Source organism: Plectropomus leopardus, chromosome 2 (genome assembly GCF_008729295.1).
Source record: "Plectropomus leopardus isolate mb chromosome 2, YSFRI_Pleo_2.0, whole genome shotgun sequence".
NCBI lineage: Eukaryota > Metazoa > Chordata > Actinopteri > Perciformes > Serranidae > Plectropomus > Plectropomus leopardus.
In genome coordinates this window covers 20,447,276-20,467,355 of record NC_056464.1, presented here as the reverse complement: position 1 = coordinate 20,467,355, position 20,080 = coordinate 20,447,276, and the positions used below count along the sequence as shown (strand labels likewise).

At 38.5% G+C, this 20,080-nt stretch overlaps 1 protein-coding gene across 4 annotated transcripts in view; it reads left to right on the top strand.

The window, feature by feature from the left end:
- The first annotated feature begins 2,989 nt into the window (after positions 1–2,989).
- The window catches only part of LOC121956315 (AMP deaminase 2), a 38,798-nt gene continuing 21,707 nt past the window's right edge, over positions 2,990–20,080 (top strand). For 2 of the 4 annotated variants that reach the window (XM_042504468.1, XM_042504461.1), the window contains exon 1: positions 7,527–8,059. In XM_042504468.1, the coding sequence (XP_042360402.1) occupies positions 7,600–8,059 (460 nt within the window). In that variant the 5' untranslated portion in view covers positions 7,527–7,599. Of the gene's footprint in view, positions 3,049–3,435; positions 3,504–7,526; positions 8,060–18,131; positions 18,211–20,080 lie in introns of those variants that run through there. The other 2 variants (XM_042504476.1, XM_042504484.1) reach the window with 2 other exon arrangements.

Here is a 20,080-nt window from a genome sequence, read left to right as displayed (position 1 = left end):
ATATTTTTTTAATGTAAAATAGGCAAATAGTTTGTTCAGCATATTGTTACAGATTGTTACTGACGTCTTTCAAACACATGAGATGAGTTGTTATTTTTTTCAAGGGAAAATGTAGAAAATGACACCATGTCTTAGGTAAATGTAAGAATTTCTTTAAACACAGGTGTATTGCAGGTGATGATCTCAATCACACACAAAGGCCTATTTTCCGGCCAACAAACTGGTGAGGGCCCCAATCCCTCTGCAGGCCCTCTCATCCCATGGGCCCCAGTGCAGTTGCACTGTCTATATTAACACCTCTGGTGCTGTGGCTGACAGTACCAGTTCTTCTCAATAAAATCAACCTAACCTGATTGTTTGAGACCAACAAAATGTAAAACTAAACTATTACTCAAATGCACTTCTCATATGCGTCAAGATTATAGCTATTCACCACAAGTGCAACACAAGTTGCATGATTTCTTTTTTTTTTTTTTTTAATTCAAGGTAGAGAACAGGTATACCTGTATGTGGTGGCTAAATAAGCCAAATAAAACAGTGTCAAGCATTAGGCAGAATGTACTGAGTGCTTGGAAGAGGACAATTAGTTGGGGGCAAAGTAATGATGAAACACGGCCTGGATGCACAAGAGCACTAAGAGAAAGTGAAAGAGGTAGGTGCTGCAAATGCATGTAGACAAGGCATCAATTTATTATGGAACAAAGATCTGCAGCAGTAAAAAGACCTAAATGGATCCTATACAAGCTTAAGGATATACTATGCAGATCCTAAGATCCTTGCAAACAATTGCCTATTTACGCATCTAGCATACATGGAACAACATAACATAATGTCTTTGGCCACCACAAGGCCCTGTACCACTGTACAGAGCACACTGTTTAATGCTGTTTCTCAAAGCCTATGGTAAACAGTACCCAAATCAAACTTTGGTATCAGAATTTTTTTGAGAGTGATTCTGAACTGCAGTCCTCAATGTATGCTGCTGCCACAAGCTATTCATTTAAAATCTTATTTCCGTTGTAACTTTCTCTGGGAGGGCAAAACGGTCACTGAACAAACCCAAAAATGCTGACTCCAGATGTTTCCTGCCACCAGATATCAAGAAGAAGAGACAGCAGTTGGACAAGATGGGGGCGGCAGATTCTCATGCAGTCTCAAACCTGGGTGAGGATATAAGAAGAAAAAAAAGTCTTTTGTTTTCACCAAGTTTTCAGCTGTATTGTCAGCATTTAACAAAAGAGAAATGCTATTTGTAAGAGGGAATATAAAAAGGGATTTGCAGCTATTATGAATAATGTGATTTAGAATTCAGTCATCTTCAAGTAAATTGTAATTATTTTACTGTTTTGTGCATACAGCACATTGGTTTAACATCATCAGTGTTTATATTGGTCTTTTCAACACTATGTTGCTTCATTTTAAAGCCTCTTTTATATAAAATTAAGAGTGAAAAACCTTGTACAGTACCAGAAAATACATCAACATCATATGATCACATTGCAACAGGTTCTACTGAATTATTATACATCTTATCTGTTGGTTTTATGGATTAATGGTTTTTATTCACGAGTGACACACATGGTTAATGTTGGACTTCAGTCTCTAAAGTCCTGAGTCAGCACTGCATTTGTTCCCATTTTTACTTTACTGGCAGTCTTCCAGTTTGCTTCTGCAAATAGCCTGTCTGGGTGTTACTTAAATATACCAACTTTAAGGCATGTTACAGCTGGTTTATGTCTTAAAACTGTTTTTATTGGGTAAAATTAACAAGTGAAATCAGTGTAATGTGTAAGTAATGTGAGTAATGTGTTTAGGTACAACTTTGAAATACTTTTAGTTTATATTTTTACTTACCTAAGTAACTCTATTGTCTGATACTTTCTAATCCTATTTTACCACAGTCAGAATTAATGTATTTTTTACACCACCACTATTTGACACTACATATATCCCAGGTCATCATTTTTAAAAACCTTTAAGCAGTAAATGAAATTATCCAAGAAAATAAAACAGCTAAATTTAGCTACATCTTAACCATAGCATTAAAACCATGCTTATATAATATACAAGTAAAGATAATACATTGGTAATATGAACCCAAAATATATGACAATAATATGTAATACTGACAGATCAGTTCTGCTTGCATTATTAGTACTATCACTTTTGAAAGTAAATGACAAATAATTGTACATGGTTAACAATTCTGAATGGGGAGAAATTTTGAATGGGGTTTTTATTTGCAATTGAGTACTTTTACAATGTGATATTGCTTCTTTTCAAATCGCCTATTTCCTCAACCACTAGGTCTGGTGACCATCAGGGCAACATCATTACAATCAACAAAAACTAAACAAATAACTAAAACTAGGTGTGGAAAAAAACAAAAATCATTTTAGTGAACTGAAATAAAAACTAGAAAAAAAAATAATGATACAGTGCAATCATAAAATAATACAAATAAAAATAGATGGAAAATGTTTTATGATTAAGTCTGTCAATTTGATAAAATTTGTGAACACACCTACTAGACTATGAGGGAAATTAGTGCAGATGTTTATTGAGACTGGGACGTCTGCATGACTGTGAGTCAACTGCCTGCACAAAGCATTGCATTTGTGTATAGTAACATTTATTCTAAACCTCTTTCATCTTGCCCCTACCACCCTCAATAATAATAATAATAATAATAATAATAATAATTGCTGAAATAAGCAAACATATTCTGGAAACAGATTGAAACCAAATTAAAAACTAAGATTTAAACAAGATTAAGTGAGAGATAACTGTATTTATTTGTATCTATTTCCCCCCCTTGTAGGCAGTTTGGGGTGTAAAAATGTTTACTGGCTCTTACATCCCGCAAAATGAATTTAAAATAGAGAGAAAACCTTAGGGAGCTACTGTATAAATTACCTATTGTTTTAAAGGCTACCTTTGACCTCTGGTGACCTTTGAACCACAACACAAAGAGAGCAAGCGGAAGGTACGCATTTAAGTCAAAGACAAGACACCCACCCACTCCACCGAAAGTAAAGACCATCTCTGGTAAATGACAATATTTACTATCCTAAACTGTCATATTGTTATTTCGTCGACTGTGGTGTAACTTAACGTTTACGCTATGACGAGAAGTCACCGACGAAACGTTAAACGCCAACGTTAAAATGAAAGTTGTCGACGCTAAACTAACTTCTGGTCAGTAGAGTCCGTGTTGTGCTGCCAACTAACTTAGTGAGACAGTGAGAGGTAAACTTTAACAGCAGCTATGTCAAGCTATTTGGTAAACCGAACAAGAAAGTTAATCATATCTTACAGATAACGCTGTTGTCTAACTGATAGCTTATCAGCTCGCTTGCTAACTCAGGTTATCTTTTGTCGGTGTAACGTACTGTGTGCTCTGTCTCTGTCTCTGTCTCTGTGTGTTTTCCTCAGGACATTTCCTGTGTTGTGCTAACTGCTGTGAACTTCTGCTCCCAGCTGGATCTCAACAATGTCAGGTGGTAAGTCTGCAAACAGTCACACAGGGCAAACAGCTGCCATTCAGTACTGTAGTAAAAGTCAAAATTACTTAACTCGATGCTTGATAGTTTACCCTTAAAGATCTTAAGGGAACTGCTAACCTCCAACAGCTTAAAACGGTTTGAATGCAGTGGTGTAGTGATGGTCCATGAGGTGGGTGTGTTGTAGATGGTTAGATTATAATATATTGTCAAAAGTTAACTAAATATTCTGCTGAAAAAATAAGCAGAAAAACAGCTGATGCTGGTAGCTGGTTTTAGGTGATTTTGGCTGGTCTTACATGGTGCTGATCCAGTTCTTGCTGGTCTTTGATGGTTTGACATGCTGGTGTGATCCGCCTGTCAAACTGTGCACATTTATCTTTTTGCATAACACATGACAGAAGACTTAACTGATTTATGCTCTTTGCTTTTCATACTCATGACACTGTTATTTCCCTGTACTCAAGGAAGTTGATTTGGTTTCAGTTTTACAGGAGCTTAAATTGATAAACCAGCTAGAGTGACCATTACAAGCTGGTATAACCAGCTAAACCATCAAAAAATATGCAAAAACATACCTTAGGTTGGTCCAAACAGCTGGTCAACCAGTTTAAGCTGGTCAAGCTGTTTTTTTCCTAGCAGGGAACAATTATAAGTATTTGCCATTTAGTATACTTTCCATCCACTGAAATACATCTTAAATGAACTCACAATAAATTGCAAAAATACATTTTTGTAATTGTACTTAAATATACTTGTAATGAAGTAAAATGAAAGTACACTTTGAGAATGCACACTAATAGCATATTACAAATGACTTGAAAACGGGTATACTTTACCTAAGTACACCAATATTACCATTATAACTACTTGCAATGTAGTATACGAATTACAATACATCTTCAATAGAATACATAATTTAATTATAATTGTTAGTACACTGAAAAAACACTTTAAGTTTTGTTTATCCTTAAGAACTTTTTTAAATTTTCCAGAAAAATTATGAATTGTGATGTTAAAAGTATGATTAGTTGCTAGTAATTAGTATTGAATAGGAGCAGAATACTTTACATCTGTTATCATTAAAAATGCACTGACTAGAAATGGGAAAATACTTAAATGTATGTATTCATGTTAACAGTGGTGGAGTGTAAAAAAATATGTTATTGAAGTACATGTATGAATGGAATGAGCTTTTTATTATCACGAGGCCTTTTCTATTTTTTTAAACACATGTAAAGCTTATATATTGAGATCCAGGGCTGCTTTTAAAACATTTGGGGCCAAGGTCTCAGATGTCTAGGCCCAACAGCAATACTCACATGACAGTCTCTATCCTTATTGTCGAGGAGAAACTAGTAATTACTCAGCTTAAATATTACTATGTTTGTAGTAAAAATACTAAGATTAATGCTACAGGTGTTGAAAAGTGCATAAGTAACAAACAAAAGTAACATGATCACCATGTGTCCAAGGTGTCATCTCAATAGTGACATCCCATTACTACACCCTACCAATATCTTCAGCTCAGTGATGCACAAAAAAAGCCAAAAGAAAAAAAAATACAAAAAGCTTAAAAACATGCAGAACTGCTAGGTTTTAGTTTAGTTTTTGCAAATAGTAACCATCAGTCCTGTTGATTAGCAGAAGCACTGTTATGGTTCTGTTTTTTGAAATGCTAAAACAATCACGGGTTTGCTTTTCTCATGCATAGGTGTGGCAACGTCAGCCTTTGAATGCAAAGTGTACTTAATCTAATTAATGAAAATGATGCTTTGCACAGTAGGGTTTGATGGTGTTTTACATTTCCTATGAAAGGCTTTGCTTTGAAAGAGAGAACAGTGTTTTTTTGGTGTATGGCCTCTGCAAACAAAATGCTGAATTCCATGAGCTTTGCTCTGAAGGAGTGGGGGGAAAAATCCCAAAGCAGCCGGTGATAGGCACAGTGGTCTCATTTTTAGCAAAAGGGTGTGTAGACAGACAGCTTAAGCAAACAGAGGAGGCAAAGAAAAACCCAAAAAAGGATAACGGCACAATCAAGCACAATCATAATTGACTGCTGCTTCCAGGTAAGGCCTTAAGGAATGTGAGTTGCTTGGTTGTAGCAAAATATTTGACATAGTTTTGGGGGTAGTTAAGATTTAGTTTCAGACAAAAGTAGGCCTCTGTTTTTTACTCTTTGCTGCTGCTGCACCAGATGGTGAGCGTCAGCTCTCCCAAAAACTAGGTCAGATTTCAGAAAATGCTGGAGACACTCAGAAACAAGATTTTTTACTTTAATTCGGGAAAGATAAACCTAGATTTTTTTCTACATTTGTCAGTCACCCCACCAGAATCTGTCTTAAGAAGATGTTGTTGCTAAGCTCATTTGATAGAAATGTTGAACTGTAGTTATTTGATTCATGTACCATAGCTTGGTTTTTAATCTTCAAGGCATAGTTTAAATTGGTTTTTGATTGGTTTGGTCAATGCTTAAAGACTAATTCCACATAAATTCTAGCAGAAAGTAACATAGATCTCACTTTTACAGACTGGGGTGATCAGTTATAGTGTTTTGGGGTTTGGTCTCAGAAATAGTTGGTTTTCCAAATATCTGATCCACATTTGATCAGTTTGAATTGATTCTGAATGAATATTGAGCATTTTGTTCAAAACTGATCACACTCTGTATCTACTGTAATACCAGAGGCCAGTTTACTTCTAAAAATTTGAGGCATAATTATGTGCTTGCAACATGAATTGTATTCTGAAGTGTTTAAGTGGTGGTAGAGGAAATGAATGATGAAAGGTTGGATTTTGAGTTAGTCTCCAGTGCTGAAGAGTTAATGAACTGCAGATACAGTGTATTTGAAACTGTCTCTATACTAAGTTGTATCCCCGAAACTGCGCTCAAAACTGTGAATACTGTCACTGCACTGTATGCGGTGAGTAAAAATGTTCACTCTTACCAAATGATCAGTATGCTGCATTTAAATAATAGTGAAGCCCCTTCATGCTGTATTGTTTATGTGGGCAAAATGTTTGTTCTCATGGATTTACAACTTGATAAACTGAATGTGCTTTAACAGCAACTGTGTGCACAGGAGTACAGGCTGTGTTTTTGTTGAACTGCATAACATTTTCCCACCACTAGATGGCGAGCTCTACTTTTTTTTGTATCTTTTCCTCTGACTACCTGTCAAGTGACAGGATGCCAAACTTTCAAAATACGGTTTAAGGCCAATGTTACATAGTCACTTGTCAGTGCCCTCCAGCTTTAATAATATAATGAAGATGTGATGCAGTTTTTTAGTATATGTATTTTTTCTGCATGACATGAAAAATCCTTAATATGTATTCAGTGAGGATCCTAGAGAGTCTTAAAGAAGGGTACTATTTTTGAAAAGCCAAATTTGAGCAAACACAGTCACATGCTACAGATACATTTTTTGTGTGTTGAACAACACCTTTCAATTTTGGAGTTAATAAGTACTTTAAAAGAGTCTGAAAGTTTTATCTTACAGTTTAGCTGTTGGGTGTGCAGACAACAGTGTCAACAGTCAAAGTTTTGGTAAAAAATAAAACAGCTTTGTTTGTATTTCTTTAGACTGCTGACTTATGGAAGCTTTTGTGGTTACTACACTTTACACAAAGTGTAATAATAAGTATTGCTCCTAAACTAAAGGAACTAGAGCAGATAAAGTTGTGCACATACAGTCACGGGTTGCATTTCCATTCTTGCTGGGCATTGGTTGTCACTATTTATAAAACATCATGTCAGGCGGGCCTTGCTCTGTGTGTTTAGGATGACTCCCCTCAGAATTTTCCAGCTTAGAAGATTGAGAGTTCACCAGTCAGCTTACACACAAAGCTGGTTTCTGCGCTGATCCACTCTGACCAGTCTGTGTTCTTTGACTTTTTTTTGCCAGTTGCCTTTCATCTGGATCCCTTTCTCTCGCTTGAATACACATTCTCATGATATCTAGCATATCTAATTGCTATTTTTAGATGAGTGGAAAAAACTTTTGTCCTTTACTCACCTTGGCGTTCAGCTGGCGGGGTGTTGTCGGTCTCCATGCTTGCTGGCTGTCATGCTAGCTACACACTTTGATCTGCAATGCCCTCCTCTGTGGCTGTTTTTCCCTGCATCGGCTACAGGAAGCTCATTCCCTGGTTGCTAGGGCAACCAAGGAGGATGGCCCCCAGCAGGATCCGGGGAAGCCTTGGGCTGCCTTTCAGCTCGTCGCTGTGCGGCATGCCTGTTGACCTGCCGCTGGCTAGGAGGAGGAGGAGGAGCCAACTCTGCAGAGGAGCTTCTCCTGGCCCACTATGGGTCCTGCCGCCCCGCTGCCCCAACATGAGGCAGAGCTCTAGCGTTAGAGCTACTGCTCCTCTCTCCCTCTTCTGGCCACTGCATAGATCTGACTCGCTCTGCTCCAGTAGTAACAGGAGCACAGGCGGCAAGATGTCATCCTCCTCCTCCTCCTCCTCCTCCTCCAACAACGATGGACAAGGGAAGCCTAAACCTAAATCCCCGTTTCGAAAGAGGGGGAGCCTGCAGAGCACCACCAGCCCTGGTGAGTGAGGGTCCTGTAGAGGGAATGAGTGAACTGTCTTTGGAGTCATGAAATGACACAGATGCTTGTGCAGAGGCTTTGAGAATCCATGCTGCTCACCAGGAGCATTAAGGGAAGAAATTAGTTTCCAGAGGTGGGGACCACTGCAACTCTTGTTAGTTGCCCAGTTTTGTTTTGATTGTGTTTTTAGATATTGGTTTAAGGTTTTTTTTTTAAGCTTTGACTGATGTTATATACTTAGCATTCAGCCTGCATTCTGCTTTGTTAGAAACTGTAATGCAATTCACTTTCAAGACTGTTTAAAGTAAACTGGGGCTGCAACTGAGTCAAACTACTGATCATTTTTCTCATTAATTAGTTAATTGTTTAGTAGTTTAAAATGTCAAAAATATGGACAAAAGCACATTGCATGTTCTCAGAGCTGCATAACCATGTTATTGGTGCATAAATCAAGAAGTGCTTGGCATTTTGATTTGATAAATTATCTGAAATTATCAACCAGTTACTGAAATGGTTGTTCATTAGTTCTGATAATGGACTCATCAGTTAGTCAGGAAATATTGTCAGCTCTAAACTAAACAGTAATCTTAACTGCTCAGTAACTGACACTGCTGTTAGTAGGCAATAAATACATTGTAACAGCTAATCCTAAACACATTAATGTTTGGATCAGACTCTACATTTAATGATTTAACACTCTACTGTATAGGAACTGCCTCTCTGTTTTCCTTAGATAGCGGTTATATGGGTCGCCCGCCCAAAAAGATATGCACCCTTAGGCTAATGATTATTTTACCCCCAAGGGTTGACTGACATTTGTGATTATGTATTTAACTTGTTTGTATATTTAATGTAGGCAGTTTATGAAGGGATTTTGTGATGATTGCCACATTGTAAAGGGATACCCAGCCCTTAATTGGCCCCTTTGCCCTCCTCTTACAGCAATAACAGGTTACTATGGGGTCTGCTGGCTTCTGCTTATCTCATCAGTTTGGGTTAAAAAGAGCAGTGGGATCGTTTTATCTCGCAACTGCACCCTCCCCAACTGTCTGACCAAAATCTCATTATTTTTATTCAGGGGAATATGCTGTGACCATGTGGAGAAAAAGAAACCTCATTATATCATAAGTTTTGTTTTTGTTGCTACAGCCATCCTAACCCATGCATTTAAGTTAGCATCCCAGATATGATAACTATGATGAACTTTGACTGAGTGTCATTATTTTAGTTTGCTTTATTGAAAATGACTTTTAGACTTTTTTTTTTTTTTTTAGAATTTAGAACTTTGAATTGAAATGTTCCTGTTACTAAAATATAGAAAATGCAGTTTCCTAATTCCATTTTGATTGTTTGGGCTTTTTTAAAATTTATTTATTTATCTGTTTTTACTTTAGTTTAATTTATAACTGTTAAACTGTCGAATCAATTCAGCCTCAGATGTTATTCTATCAATAACATATTAGTTATTGATATTTTAATAGGACTTTTGTCACCACAGACTTGCATCTGACTGGTGCATGGTCCTATATTCACTGACAGTAGTGTGAATTTACTAGGCATGTGTAGAGGTGTCTAACTTTTTAATGTGATGGGATACAGGCCCAATGATTGTAACCCTGTGATAACCTTTGAAGTCGATGCTAACTGGTCTCTGTTGGGAGAAGCTAGAAAGTTAGTGCAAAAATGTGTCTATGAGGCAATTAAATGTTAATATTGATTTAATTTAAAGCTACTTCCTCAGCATGCCATAGCACAGCAGCAAAAATGTTGAGTGTTTGGAGGGATGCTGCAGCAGATCCCAAGCAGTAACTCACGTTGACACACACTATACTGTATTTGCTGAGGAAGCCTGTCTTTGCTGCAGTAATAAATAACTTAGAGGTTTCTCCATCCATGCAGTCATTTAAGTCCTCTCAATTAGCCGCTTGGCTGAGCCCCCCTGCACTCCCAGTCCGTCATAAGAGCCACATGTAGGCCACCCATTATAGCCCTTCCATCTGACCACACCACTCTGTTGGCATTCTCGATGCCAAATTGCTGCTGCAGAAAAATCTAATGGGGCTGAAGCTTGAGCAATTGGTATTAAATCCATGTCATGAACGGAAGCTCTTGGCATTTCCTGTGTTTCTGCACCATGCATATCTCTGCTCCACAGCATCTTGCCTCTGTGGAATCTTAGTTTTGTTCCCTCCCCAAATAAAAAATCTCCAGCACTCCTGCACATTTGAAACAGTTCTCTTATGTAAGTGATAGTGTTGATTTGCTGGTGGAAACATTGATTACTCTGCAGGAATCTGGCTCTGCCTGCTGACTGCTTTCTCCCACTGGACCGTTGCATCACATGAAGCAGAATATGTAATGTCTTAGCTCTGCAGCCAAAGCTCCAGTATATGGCATGATGTATAGAGGCTATTAAAGTATCTGCCAGAGAGGTGGAGGGAATTCCTCATTCTGGCATGAGTCACTGCTGAGCTTTCTGCTGCGATCTGATCTTAAACAGAGGCTGTTGCCTTGATCTTCACTAACTCACTGGCCACTAACTTGACATCCTCTTTACTTTTTAAATGGAGGCTCCCTGGTATGGTCAGATGATTTTGTTGCAGCAGATTTTCTTTGTTTCTTTCAAGTTGTGTTGTCCACTCAGTCACATTTGCAAATGGGGATGTCCCGATTGGATCGGATGGACTGGTATTGGGCCCGATCAATGCAGTTTTTAATCAATCGGGATTGCTTATTTTGAGCCTGATCCTTGGTTTACATCCAGCGTCACACAGGTGTTGTAAACGGAAAGAATGATTTGCAGCAGATACTCAGGTTTTATTGTAATGCTGCTACTCCAATAAGTACAAACTGGATTTTTTCATGCTACACCTTAAGCTGCTACAACACCCTAAGTGGAACTGAAGATTTTGTTGAAAATTTTTAGGGAACTAATTTTACATTGATTCTTTAATAAGTGGAATTGTTACTGATCTTTATTTGTTGTGACTGGGAGTGTCAGAGTTAAGCTATAAGACTAATTCGACACATCTTAGTTTGTTTACTTTGCTATTTCGTTGAAAAAACAAATGCTGCACTAAGTGGAATTATAATAAGTGCCATATAAAAATATTTTAAATTTGTTTACTTAATTATTTTTGTAAAAAAACCACAAAACCTTAGGAACTGTTTGAATGCAGATTTTTTTCTTGTATTACACTGCAGAGCAACTAAACTGTCAAGCATATACACTGCATTGATTTGAAGTGCTTAGAGTGTACATTTTGCTCATGTATTATCCAGGTAAATACAAGAATCGGGTCGGGAATCGATACTCGATATCAAATGACCTGGATTGGGATCGGAGACAAAAAGACTCCCTTGGGACATCCCTATTTGCAAAATAGAACTGAATTGCCCACTGTGGATTTCTGTGCTCTGTATGGTGCTGGGTTATTTACAGGAGAGAAGGTCTCTGGTGTTTGCATTGTGTATACAATTACATGTATGCCTTGAGCATATATGAGACATGATGCTAAAAGCGGCGCAGTGTAATACTACATTATTTAATTCTGAATACGTTAATTATGCTAAATGAATGCATAGTCGATTTAATCTGCTCCACATTGATCTGTATGCTTCATTCTCATTCTATCAATAACATATTAGTTATTGATATTTTAATAGGACTTTTGTCACCACAGACTTGCATCTGACTGGTGCATGGTGTTATATTCATTAACAGTTGTGTGAATTCATACATACATCCTGCTTCTCGCTGCAGTTGACATACTATGCTCCCTCCAACACTCCAGGCTCCCTTTGTTCTGGTTCACCGTTAATCCTGTATATGTTCCTGCCATGGCATTCTCTCTGTAGGCTCTTGAATACATGTATATTCTGTATGTCATGACTTGCCGAGTCATGTGGGCTCTTATCTGTTACCGCCGGGGGGCTTTGTTGCACTCCTTCCTGAATCATGCGCACATCTGCACATTGTTGCCCTATAGACTTTAACCTGCACAGCCAGCAAACCCTGTGCCTGACAGTTAGATTTTCTTCTTTACTACTGAGAGACAAAGCAGGATCTTAGTGTCACTACACATGTGAGTATGTTATGTGTTATTAAACTGAAATATTTAGAGCATTGAGAAAACCAGTGGTGACAAATTTGGGACTAAGAGCAACAACAGAGTATGACAGTGATGACTTTTATGTTAGAAAACAGTTGATAAATTGTGCTAGAGGAAATATGGAGAAAAAAGGTGAATATTTAGAACACTTGATGTGACCTGCTTTTTCTACAATACATTTATTGGCACGTTTAATAAGTGCACTTTGCCATTTTCTCACTAGAGGGAGTCCCATCCACAAAAGTGCTTTGTAAAGTCAGATCATCAGTTTTAAACAAGTGGACAGTTGTCAGTGTCTCTGGTCTTTGACTGTCCTGCAGTTAGATGTGAATGAGGACCAGTTTGCTGTGTGTTTGGGTGGAAAATTCCACGGCTTTCTACTGCTATGAATATCTCAGCTGCTTCCCATGTAACAGAGGAAGTGTATCAGTTCTGGAAAAGGGATTTTGGAGGAGCAGGAATCAAGGCCTTGAAAGCTGTGCCACCAACAGGTGGGCCTGTTGTTGCCAAGGGTGTGTAGATAAACCAGCCGAGCCACAATATCTGTCCTTTTAATTGTCACCAAAACATAAACACACACTCACTCTCATGCTCAGAGCAGCCAGGCTCAACATTGTGCCAATCGGACACTCCAAGTCTCACTGGGGTGATTTGCAGGCTGACAGACAGTGCAGATAAACATGGTTATGACAGGTTGTATTTCACTGCTGAGGTACAGTTAAGCATCCTGCTTCGGTCTGTCTGTGCTCTCAGCATGGCCTCTAATGAAGATCTGTTTTCATTTAATCCACCTCATTGATCACAGATGAACCAGCGTCAGCTGATGTTTAGTCCCTGACCAGCTTATTATTGTCCTGTGACCTCAGTGAGTCAGTGAATAACTCAGCGCTCCCCTGGTCACTTAATGATCTCCACTAATGCACTGTGAAAAGATGTAAACACCATTACACTTTCGCAACACACACTCATCAGGGTGAGCTCTAAGAGTAAAACACTCTTGGAGAGTGGGTTTGAGCTTTAAATCAATAGATCATATACATTGTCACTTCTTATGTAGCCATAGGTTAAGTCAAAATGTGTTCTCCTTAGCGAGAAACTTGAGCATTCCTTCAAGAGTTGAAATGATTAGTGGATTAGTCGATCGACTGAAAATAGATTAGCAGCTATTTTGATAATTACGTAATCCTTTAATTAATTTTTCATTCAGCATCTCGCTTTTTAAATTTGAGGCTTTTCTCTGTAGTATATCAGTGTAAATGTAATATATACTGCGGTCTTAAACTGTTGGTCAGAAATAACAAAATGTAACAGATGTCACCTTGGCTTCTGAGAAATTGCAATGGACCATTTTTCACTATTATTTGACTTTGCATTAGGGTTGCAGCACTATGAGATGTTCACTGTGCGATAACTGTCTCAGAAAATATCATGATTTTGCAGTGTCACGTGTTCAGTATTACACTGTATTATCGGTTACAATGACCCTGGCTGAACAAAAACTCTCCTATAATTGAAACATGAAACCATGTGTAAAAGGTCTGACAGGCAGTTTAGGAGAAAATTACATGTGCCGATGATATTCTTTATCCGATTGTATTTTTTTAAACTTTGTATAACATGAAAATGTAAACATTATGATAACCTTTAGCCTTCTTACCACAGTAAGCTTTGTTGTTATTTCACAAAGCAAGAATTAGAGTCTCAACAGAGTATCCCAAAGTAAAGTTAGCAGTGTTGAGGTGTGTGCGTGCACGTGTGAGTCTGTATCGAAGTCCATAGACATGTGTTATCAAAAGCCCCCTCACTTCAACATCTTTGTGAAGCAACACTTTTTTTTATTACCTTTAGTCCTGATGCCCGATTCACCTTTGGTCTTAGGAATGGGATGTTAACCTTTAAATGTCCGAGCAGTGCTAAGTACAGTGTGCTACGTGTTGACAGTGTCAAGTGACACTGTGCTTTTCTTTGCTATATTCAGATATGGTGAGAGGTGGTAAGAGGTTTGGTGAGCAGACAGGGCTCTAGATATCAGAGAAGATTGGAGGGGGGAGTGTGAATGTGTGTGTGCATATGTATTAGCTTTGTACATGTTTATGTATATGTATGTATGCGTATAGGAGTAAACAGGTTGTGTTTTTGTGTATTTTCCTGTGATGGGCTGCAGGATTCATTGTTTTGAGAACTGTCCTATATGACTCAGGAGGAGATAACCAGCACATTGGTCTGAATGCTGAGAAGCCTGAGTATTTTGTTGAAATGTTTGTCCCTTTTATTCACACGGGAATGGCTGTACAGGGTTAGAGATTAGGTTTGCTTGACGAGGGCCTTAGCAGTAATGTCAGCTCTTGTTTTCCCTTGGGAGAAAGGGAGTCAAAAACGATGCACAGCTACTCCCCTGTGCTCTGTTGATTAGTGTCTTGGGAAAAAGAGACGTTGAAACAACAGAAGTAATAGCAGTGAAGCTCAAGCTTTGGCTGAAAAAGACGCCAAATAGGAAGATGCTTCTGAGAAAAGTGATTTCAAGAAAGAAAGTGGACATGTATTGTCTGGCCTTTGATAACAAACTTCTCAGCTTGCTCTTATTTTATTCTTGTAAGCAAGTAATGTCATCAATAGCAAAAGACATACTCATAATCATCATTTAGTGTCAGGATAACAAAGACTGTTATTTATTCATCTTGTATTATGCCTAACTTTAGGGGATCATAACATGTTGTCTAGGAAATTAAACAGAGTCTCTGGCTCAGAATGAGGCCAAACTTCACTACGGATGTCAGTTTTTGAGCCACAGAAAAGGCTAAAATGTGGCCCACAACAGACTACACAAGGCTCATTTTAGCCAGTATTTGAAAGTGTTGTCTGGTGTGTCATTTTGTTGATCACTTGTGGCCCCTACTTGCTGGTCAAGAGGAGGAAGGAATCATCAGTCTATAACGGTACAGAACAGAGCAGTCAATCAAATAGTATTTCCTTAAAAAAAAATAAAAAACAAAAAAGTGACTCAGCAATTATGAGAGATCCTTGAGCATACAGTCATAAATGTGCAGACACACACACACACACACACACACACACACACACACACAGAGCCAAACGTATGATCCCCTCCAGGCTTATACCTGGCGGAGGTAAAATGCCTCAAGCTCGTACAAGTTCACAGAAATATAATACATAAGAAATTCTCACAAGCTCTATAGGATAGGTTGCAGGTCACATAAATCTTTTATACTTGGCTGTAACTTACCAGGCAGAAGTGACAGTAGCTTTCATCTGAGGAAACCCCCCTTTAAACGCCACTATGTTGGCATAAATGTCTTTATAACTTCCTATATCTGAATGCTCTACTACAGGCTATATATATATGTGTGTGTGTGTGTGTGTCTGTCTGTCTGTCTGTCTAGATTTTTGCTGTGTCATGTTTCAGTGATTATGAAGTTTATGGTTACAGTTGTACAAAGACAAACACAAATCATGATTGTTATGTGTGATCAGAAACTCATGTCAAATGATTGCCTGTTTAGATGCTGGAGCTGGCTTTAGGTTACAGATGGATGACTTGACTGACTTGCTGTCTGAAAAACCGCAAACACTGCTAGAATGTTGGGTGCAAAAAAAGTGGACACATTAATTGTCACTTTTATGTGTACAAAAAAGCTTTGCACTCTGCAAAATGTATACCACCACCACAAGCTGTCATGGAATTAGGACACATTTGTTTCCTTTACTTTATCGAAGTCCTGAGCAACGTACTTCTAGGCTTAAAAATGTATTTAGTAGTATTTTTACTGTCTTGCACGTATTAAGTTGATCGTTTGTCACTTCTGTCTTATTTAAATCATTATATATTGTTATGTTAATCTTGTAAAAAAATAGATAAATGCAAAGGTGGCAAATATGCCTCAGAAATCATGTTTAACTTTTTTACCATTTTATCTGTTTATCTAGTATCATCTGTTTATTCAAAAACCCCTCCATGTGATGATTTTTTAAAAGTATTTTTTAAGCAAAAATCTCTAAATACATTGTTTATTTGTGGTGCGGTTAGACCTCAGCTCAGCTGTGAAATTGCCTACTTAGTCAACAGCAGAAAGGATGTGGAAACATCACTTACCACCACATTTTCGGTCCATCATCTAACAGCTAGAGAAATGAGAGTATTGTAAAACTAGGGCAGTTTTTTTCCTAAAAAAACAAAACAACACAAAACTGTGGGTTACAAAAAGGTGTTGATTGTGGGAAGTATTCCGATATTCTTTAGAATATGGAGGTTAAGTATCTTCTTCTGTTAAACTCATATAAATTGTCAGTCAATTGTGCAGGCATGCAACTTTGTGTCACTGACAAATATAGAGATAGATCTCATATTTAAGAGACATGTAGGCACAAAGGTACCACTAGTAAATCTCTCTGCCTGTCAAATAGGTGAGTACACATGATTGACTTTGGGTACTGTGGCAGGAAAGATGAAAAAACAGTCAAACAAGTAGGGCAACATTGCCATCGTAGTTTCCTTTGAGCTTTGTTTACTGCAGATTGTTGGCTTGATTTTAGCTGAAGCTGGATTATTTGCATGCAATGGTATTGCACAAAACTTGGGATGTTGGGGCGCCCAGTAGCTCAGTTGGTTGAGCGGGTGCCTCATGTACAAACGCTGTGTCCTAGCCGCAGTGGCAGCAGGTTTGATTCGGGTCTTGGCCCTATGCTGCATGTCATCCCTTCTCTCTTCTCCTTTCACACTTAGTCTGTCCTATCCAGTAAAGGCCAAAAAAGCCCCCCAAAAAAGTGTGTTCAGAATTCAGCACCCACTGTAGTTTGTTGGTCTGCCTTTTGTGTGTCTTTCATAGTGATGGTTGCATGTGTGTCTGTGCGATTAAAGCTGTTTGACCTAGGACTTTCCTTGACAGGCTTTGCTTTAAAAAGTTCACTAAAAATGTAACTGAGTTAGCTTAACAGACATCTTCGACACCAGATAGGCCTTCTTTGTGCCGCACAGCAGTCATGTGAGAGAGGCAGGAAGCAGCCTCCACTTGCATCATGTGATCGGTGCAGAAAGTTACATGGCATGCAGCATGTAAATTAGCTCACTGCATAAACACACAATCACATACTGACATATCTGTGCTCAGTCATACATATTTTGATATGTTAACACAAGTAATCACATTTCACACATTGAAAGTATTTATTTTGTTACACAGGAAACAGTAAGTGAATGAAAACAGATGAAATCAATAAATAAGAACATCTTACAAAGAAAAACAACAAACCAATGACTGTTTTACGGTGCCTCGGTGTTGGTGATTCCAGATTAGGCAAATGAATTAATAGAGTGCACTTTAAACTATTTTATCACACATACTAATAAGGAATGTTTTAATCCATGTGCAATAAAATATGCCTTTTAATGGACATTTCATATATATTTTGTAAAATACTGGTTTTTGCATTGTGATTTAAAGGTTTGCAGTCATGAGATGATCAAAGCGGTGCATCATGAATAAGAGGTGGGAGGTAGAGAAGAAGTGGGAGTGGCCTGAGGTGCAGGGCCTCCTCCATTTTACAGCACAATAGAGCCTGAAGTGGTTCACCCCAGTCCCTCCCCCTTTCTGCCACGTGGTATGTTCCAGCCCAGTATTTAAATCCGGGAGCTTGAAGGCTGTGCTGTTCATGCACTGAAAACCGGTGTAATCCAGGAAGCAGCTGAGGGACAGAGGCAGAGAGAGAGAATCAGAGGAAAGAGGAGAAAAAAACTGCTTCACCAGCACACTGGAGGTGGCGACAGTTACAGCAGGAGAAGCAAAGAAAAGAGAAAAAGAGGGGGTTGTGTGGTGTTAGAGCAGTTTGTGTTTAGGAGAGTGCGTATCCTGTCTCTCTTTTCTCTCTCTTTGCTGTCATTCTCTCTCTTCCACTGTGCCAGCGGGGGGAGGGTGAATCGGCCGTCCCAGGCCTAGTTACATGTCCCAGCATCCCGCAAGAGCTCAGACAAGGCCACTGCGACCGTAACGGAGACTGAGAACAGGACAAGACAGGGAGATAGAGGTACTGTAACCTATGCTGCTTAATGATGAACAGCACCATCCACTGTAGAGCCTGTTTATGTGAATAGTGTGTTGCTAGAAGTTAAAAACAGTTCTGTGTGAGGGATGGTACTTGTCACTCTAAAAATATTGCACAACCAAGCTCATAGTGACAAATGAGGTGTCAGTAAACACAGTTGCTGTGAATGGAACAAGCTGACAGTGTGTAGGGAGGAAATCATAACAGAACGAGGGGGGGGATTTTTTTAAGAGAAAGAGAGAAATATGTCTTGCATGTGTTTCATGTCTGTTGCTTTGGTGCTGATATTTGTAAAGCTTGTTGTGTGCCACAGTTTATTGCAGAGTCTGGCTGTTGCAGTGAGTGAACATTGGGGGCATCAAGTCCCTGCTGCTGTTTGCTGCCATCCTGTATGATGCGGTTATATCGCCCAGTGGATTAATCATTGAGATCTTTGTGTGAGTGTGGCATCGCAAACAAAACGTCTACAGTATATGGCAGAAGCTTTACATGAGTGTGCAGTAAATCGGAAAGTGGTTGTAGCAGAGTTTCAGTTGCTGATAATGGAAGAAAACAAATCTCTCATTAAGAACTGCATCCTCATACTCCTCAGGCAGTTTATGTGAGCTGACAGATACTGTGAACTGCTGGAGTCTCAGTTTTAGAAGTGAACATGTTGACCTTCCTGATGTTTATAAGGACAGCATTTTTGTTTTTAGAACAGCTGACATCTGTTTTGTGTGTTAGTGGATGTGATGGGAGTGACAACTGACTTATCTGTCCCCTTAAAGGCTGCTTGTGTTATATGTAAAGCCACAGAGTAGCAGTAAAGATAATGTCTCCTACCACAGCACTGAGAATTATCTCTGTTTTTCTGTATGCATTAAGATGCATTTTTGTCTCAAGCAGTTCTTAAAAGCGAAACAAAAATCATGCCCCAACTGTTGACAAAGTGAATTTGCAGGCAGCAGATTTTAGCTGGAAAAATGTATTCAGCCATGTTTCCTCCTTTGCACTGATCCCTAGTACGGACATTTTCGAGATGAAGACCTGAAGTAGAGGTTTATTCTCATCTGTGGTTGCTAAGAAACATCCGATGCGTTGTGTCATCACTCTTCTTCTCAGCGAATTAAGTGAAATCTGTTTCTAAACAAAACCACAATCTCAGTACACCTAAATGTAAACTAAAACACATCACTAAGAGACACTATGGCATATTTGATTTGCCATTAACAGTTTGTCTCATTCTAAGATGCCCATCATGCATTGCTGCTGTGTGACTTCTCTGGCTGTGCATGACTTTGACCACTGTAACAGACGACAGGCTTCCTTGTGTTGGTATTAGTATTAGTATTTGATACCCCTACAAATAAAAGCTCAGCCTTTATTTAATGAATTTAACACTGGTTGTTCTCATGGTTTGATAGTGGTGCAGGCAGGCTGATCGTGTCTGAATAATACATGTACAAACATATGGTCGGCTGTGTAAAAATAAGTCAGGCTGAACAATATGTCAGTATTAATTCTTTGATTTTTAGTAGAATTATATTGTCATGATACAATTAGTAGGTTGTTTATTTTATTTTTCTCCACATTATAAGCTTTGATGATAGAAAGCTGTAGAACAATAAGTAGTAAAATTAGGTTTTGAAGTTGAACTTGGACATATATTAAGTATTATCACCATCTAGTATCATGTAATGAGTTAAAGTGAAACACAATGTGAACATAAACTGGATTATATTATATGTATTATATGTGTTTATTATTTTCTGATCATCTTGGCTCCCACGCTTACATATTGCTGTTGGGATGAGGGTCATGTAGCCACTTTGCTGCCTTTTGCCACAGTGATAACCTCATATTAACCAAT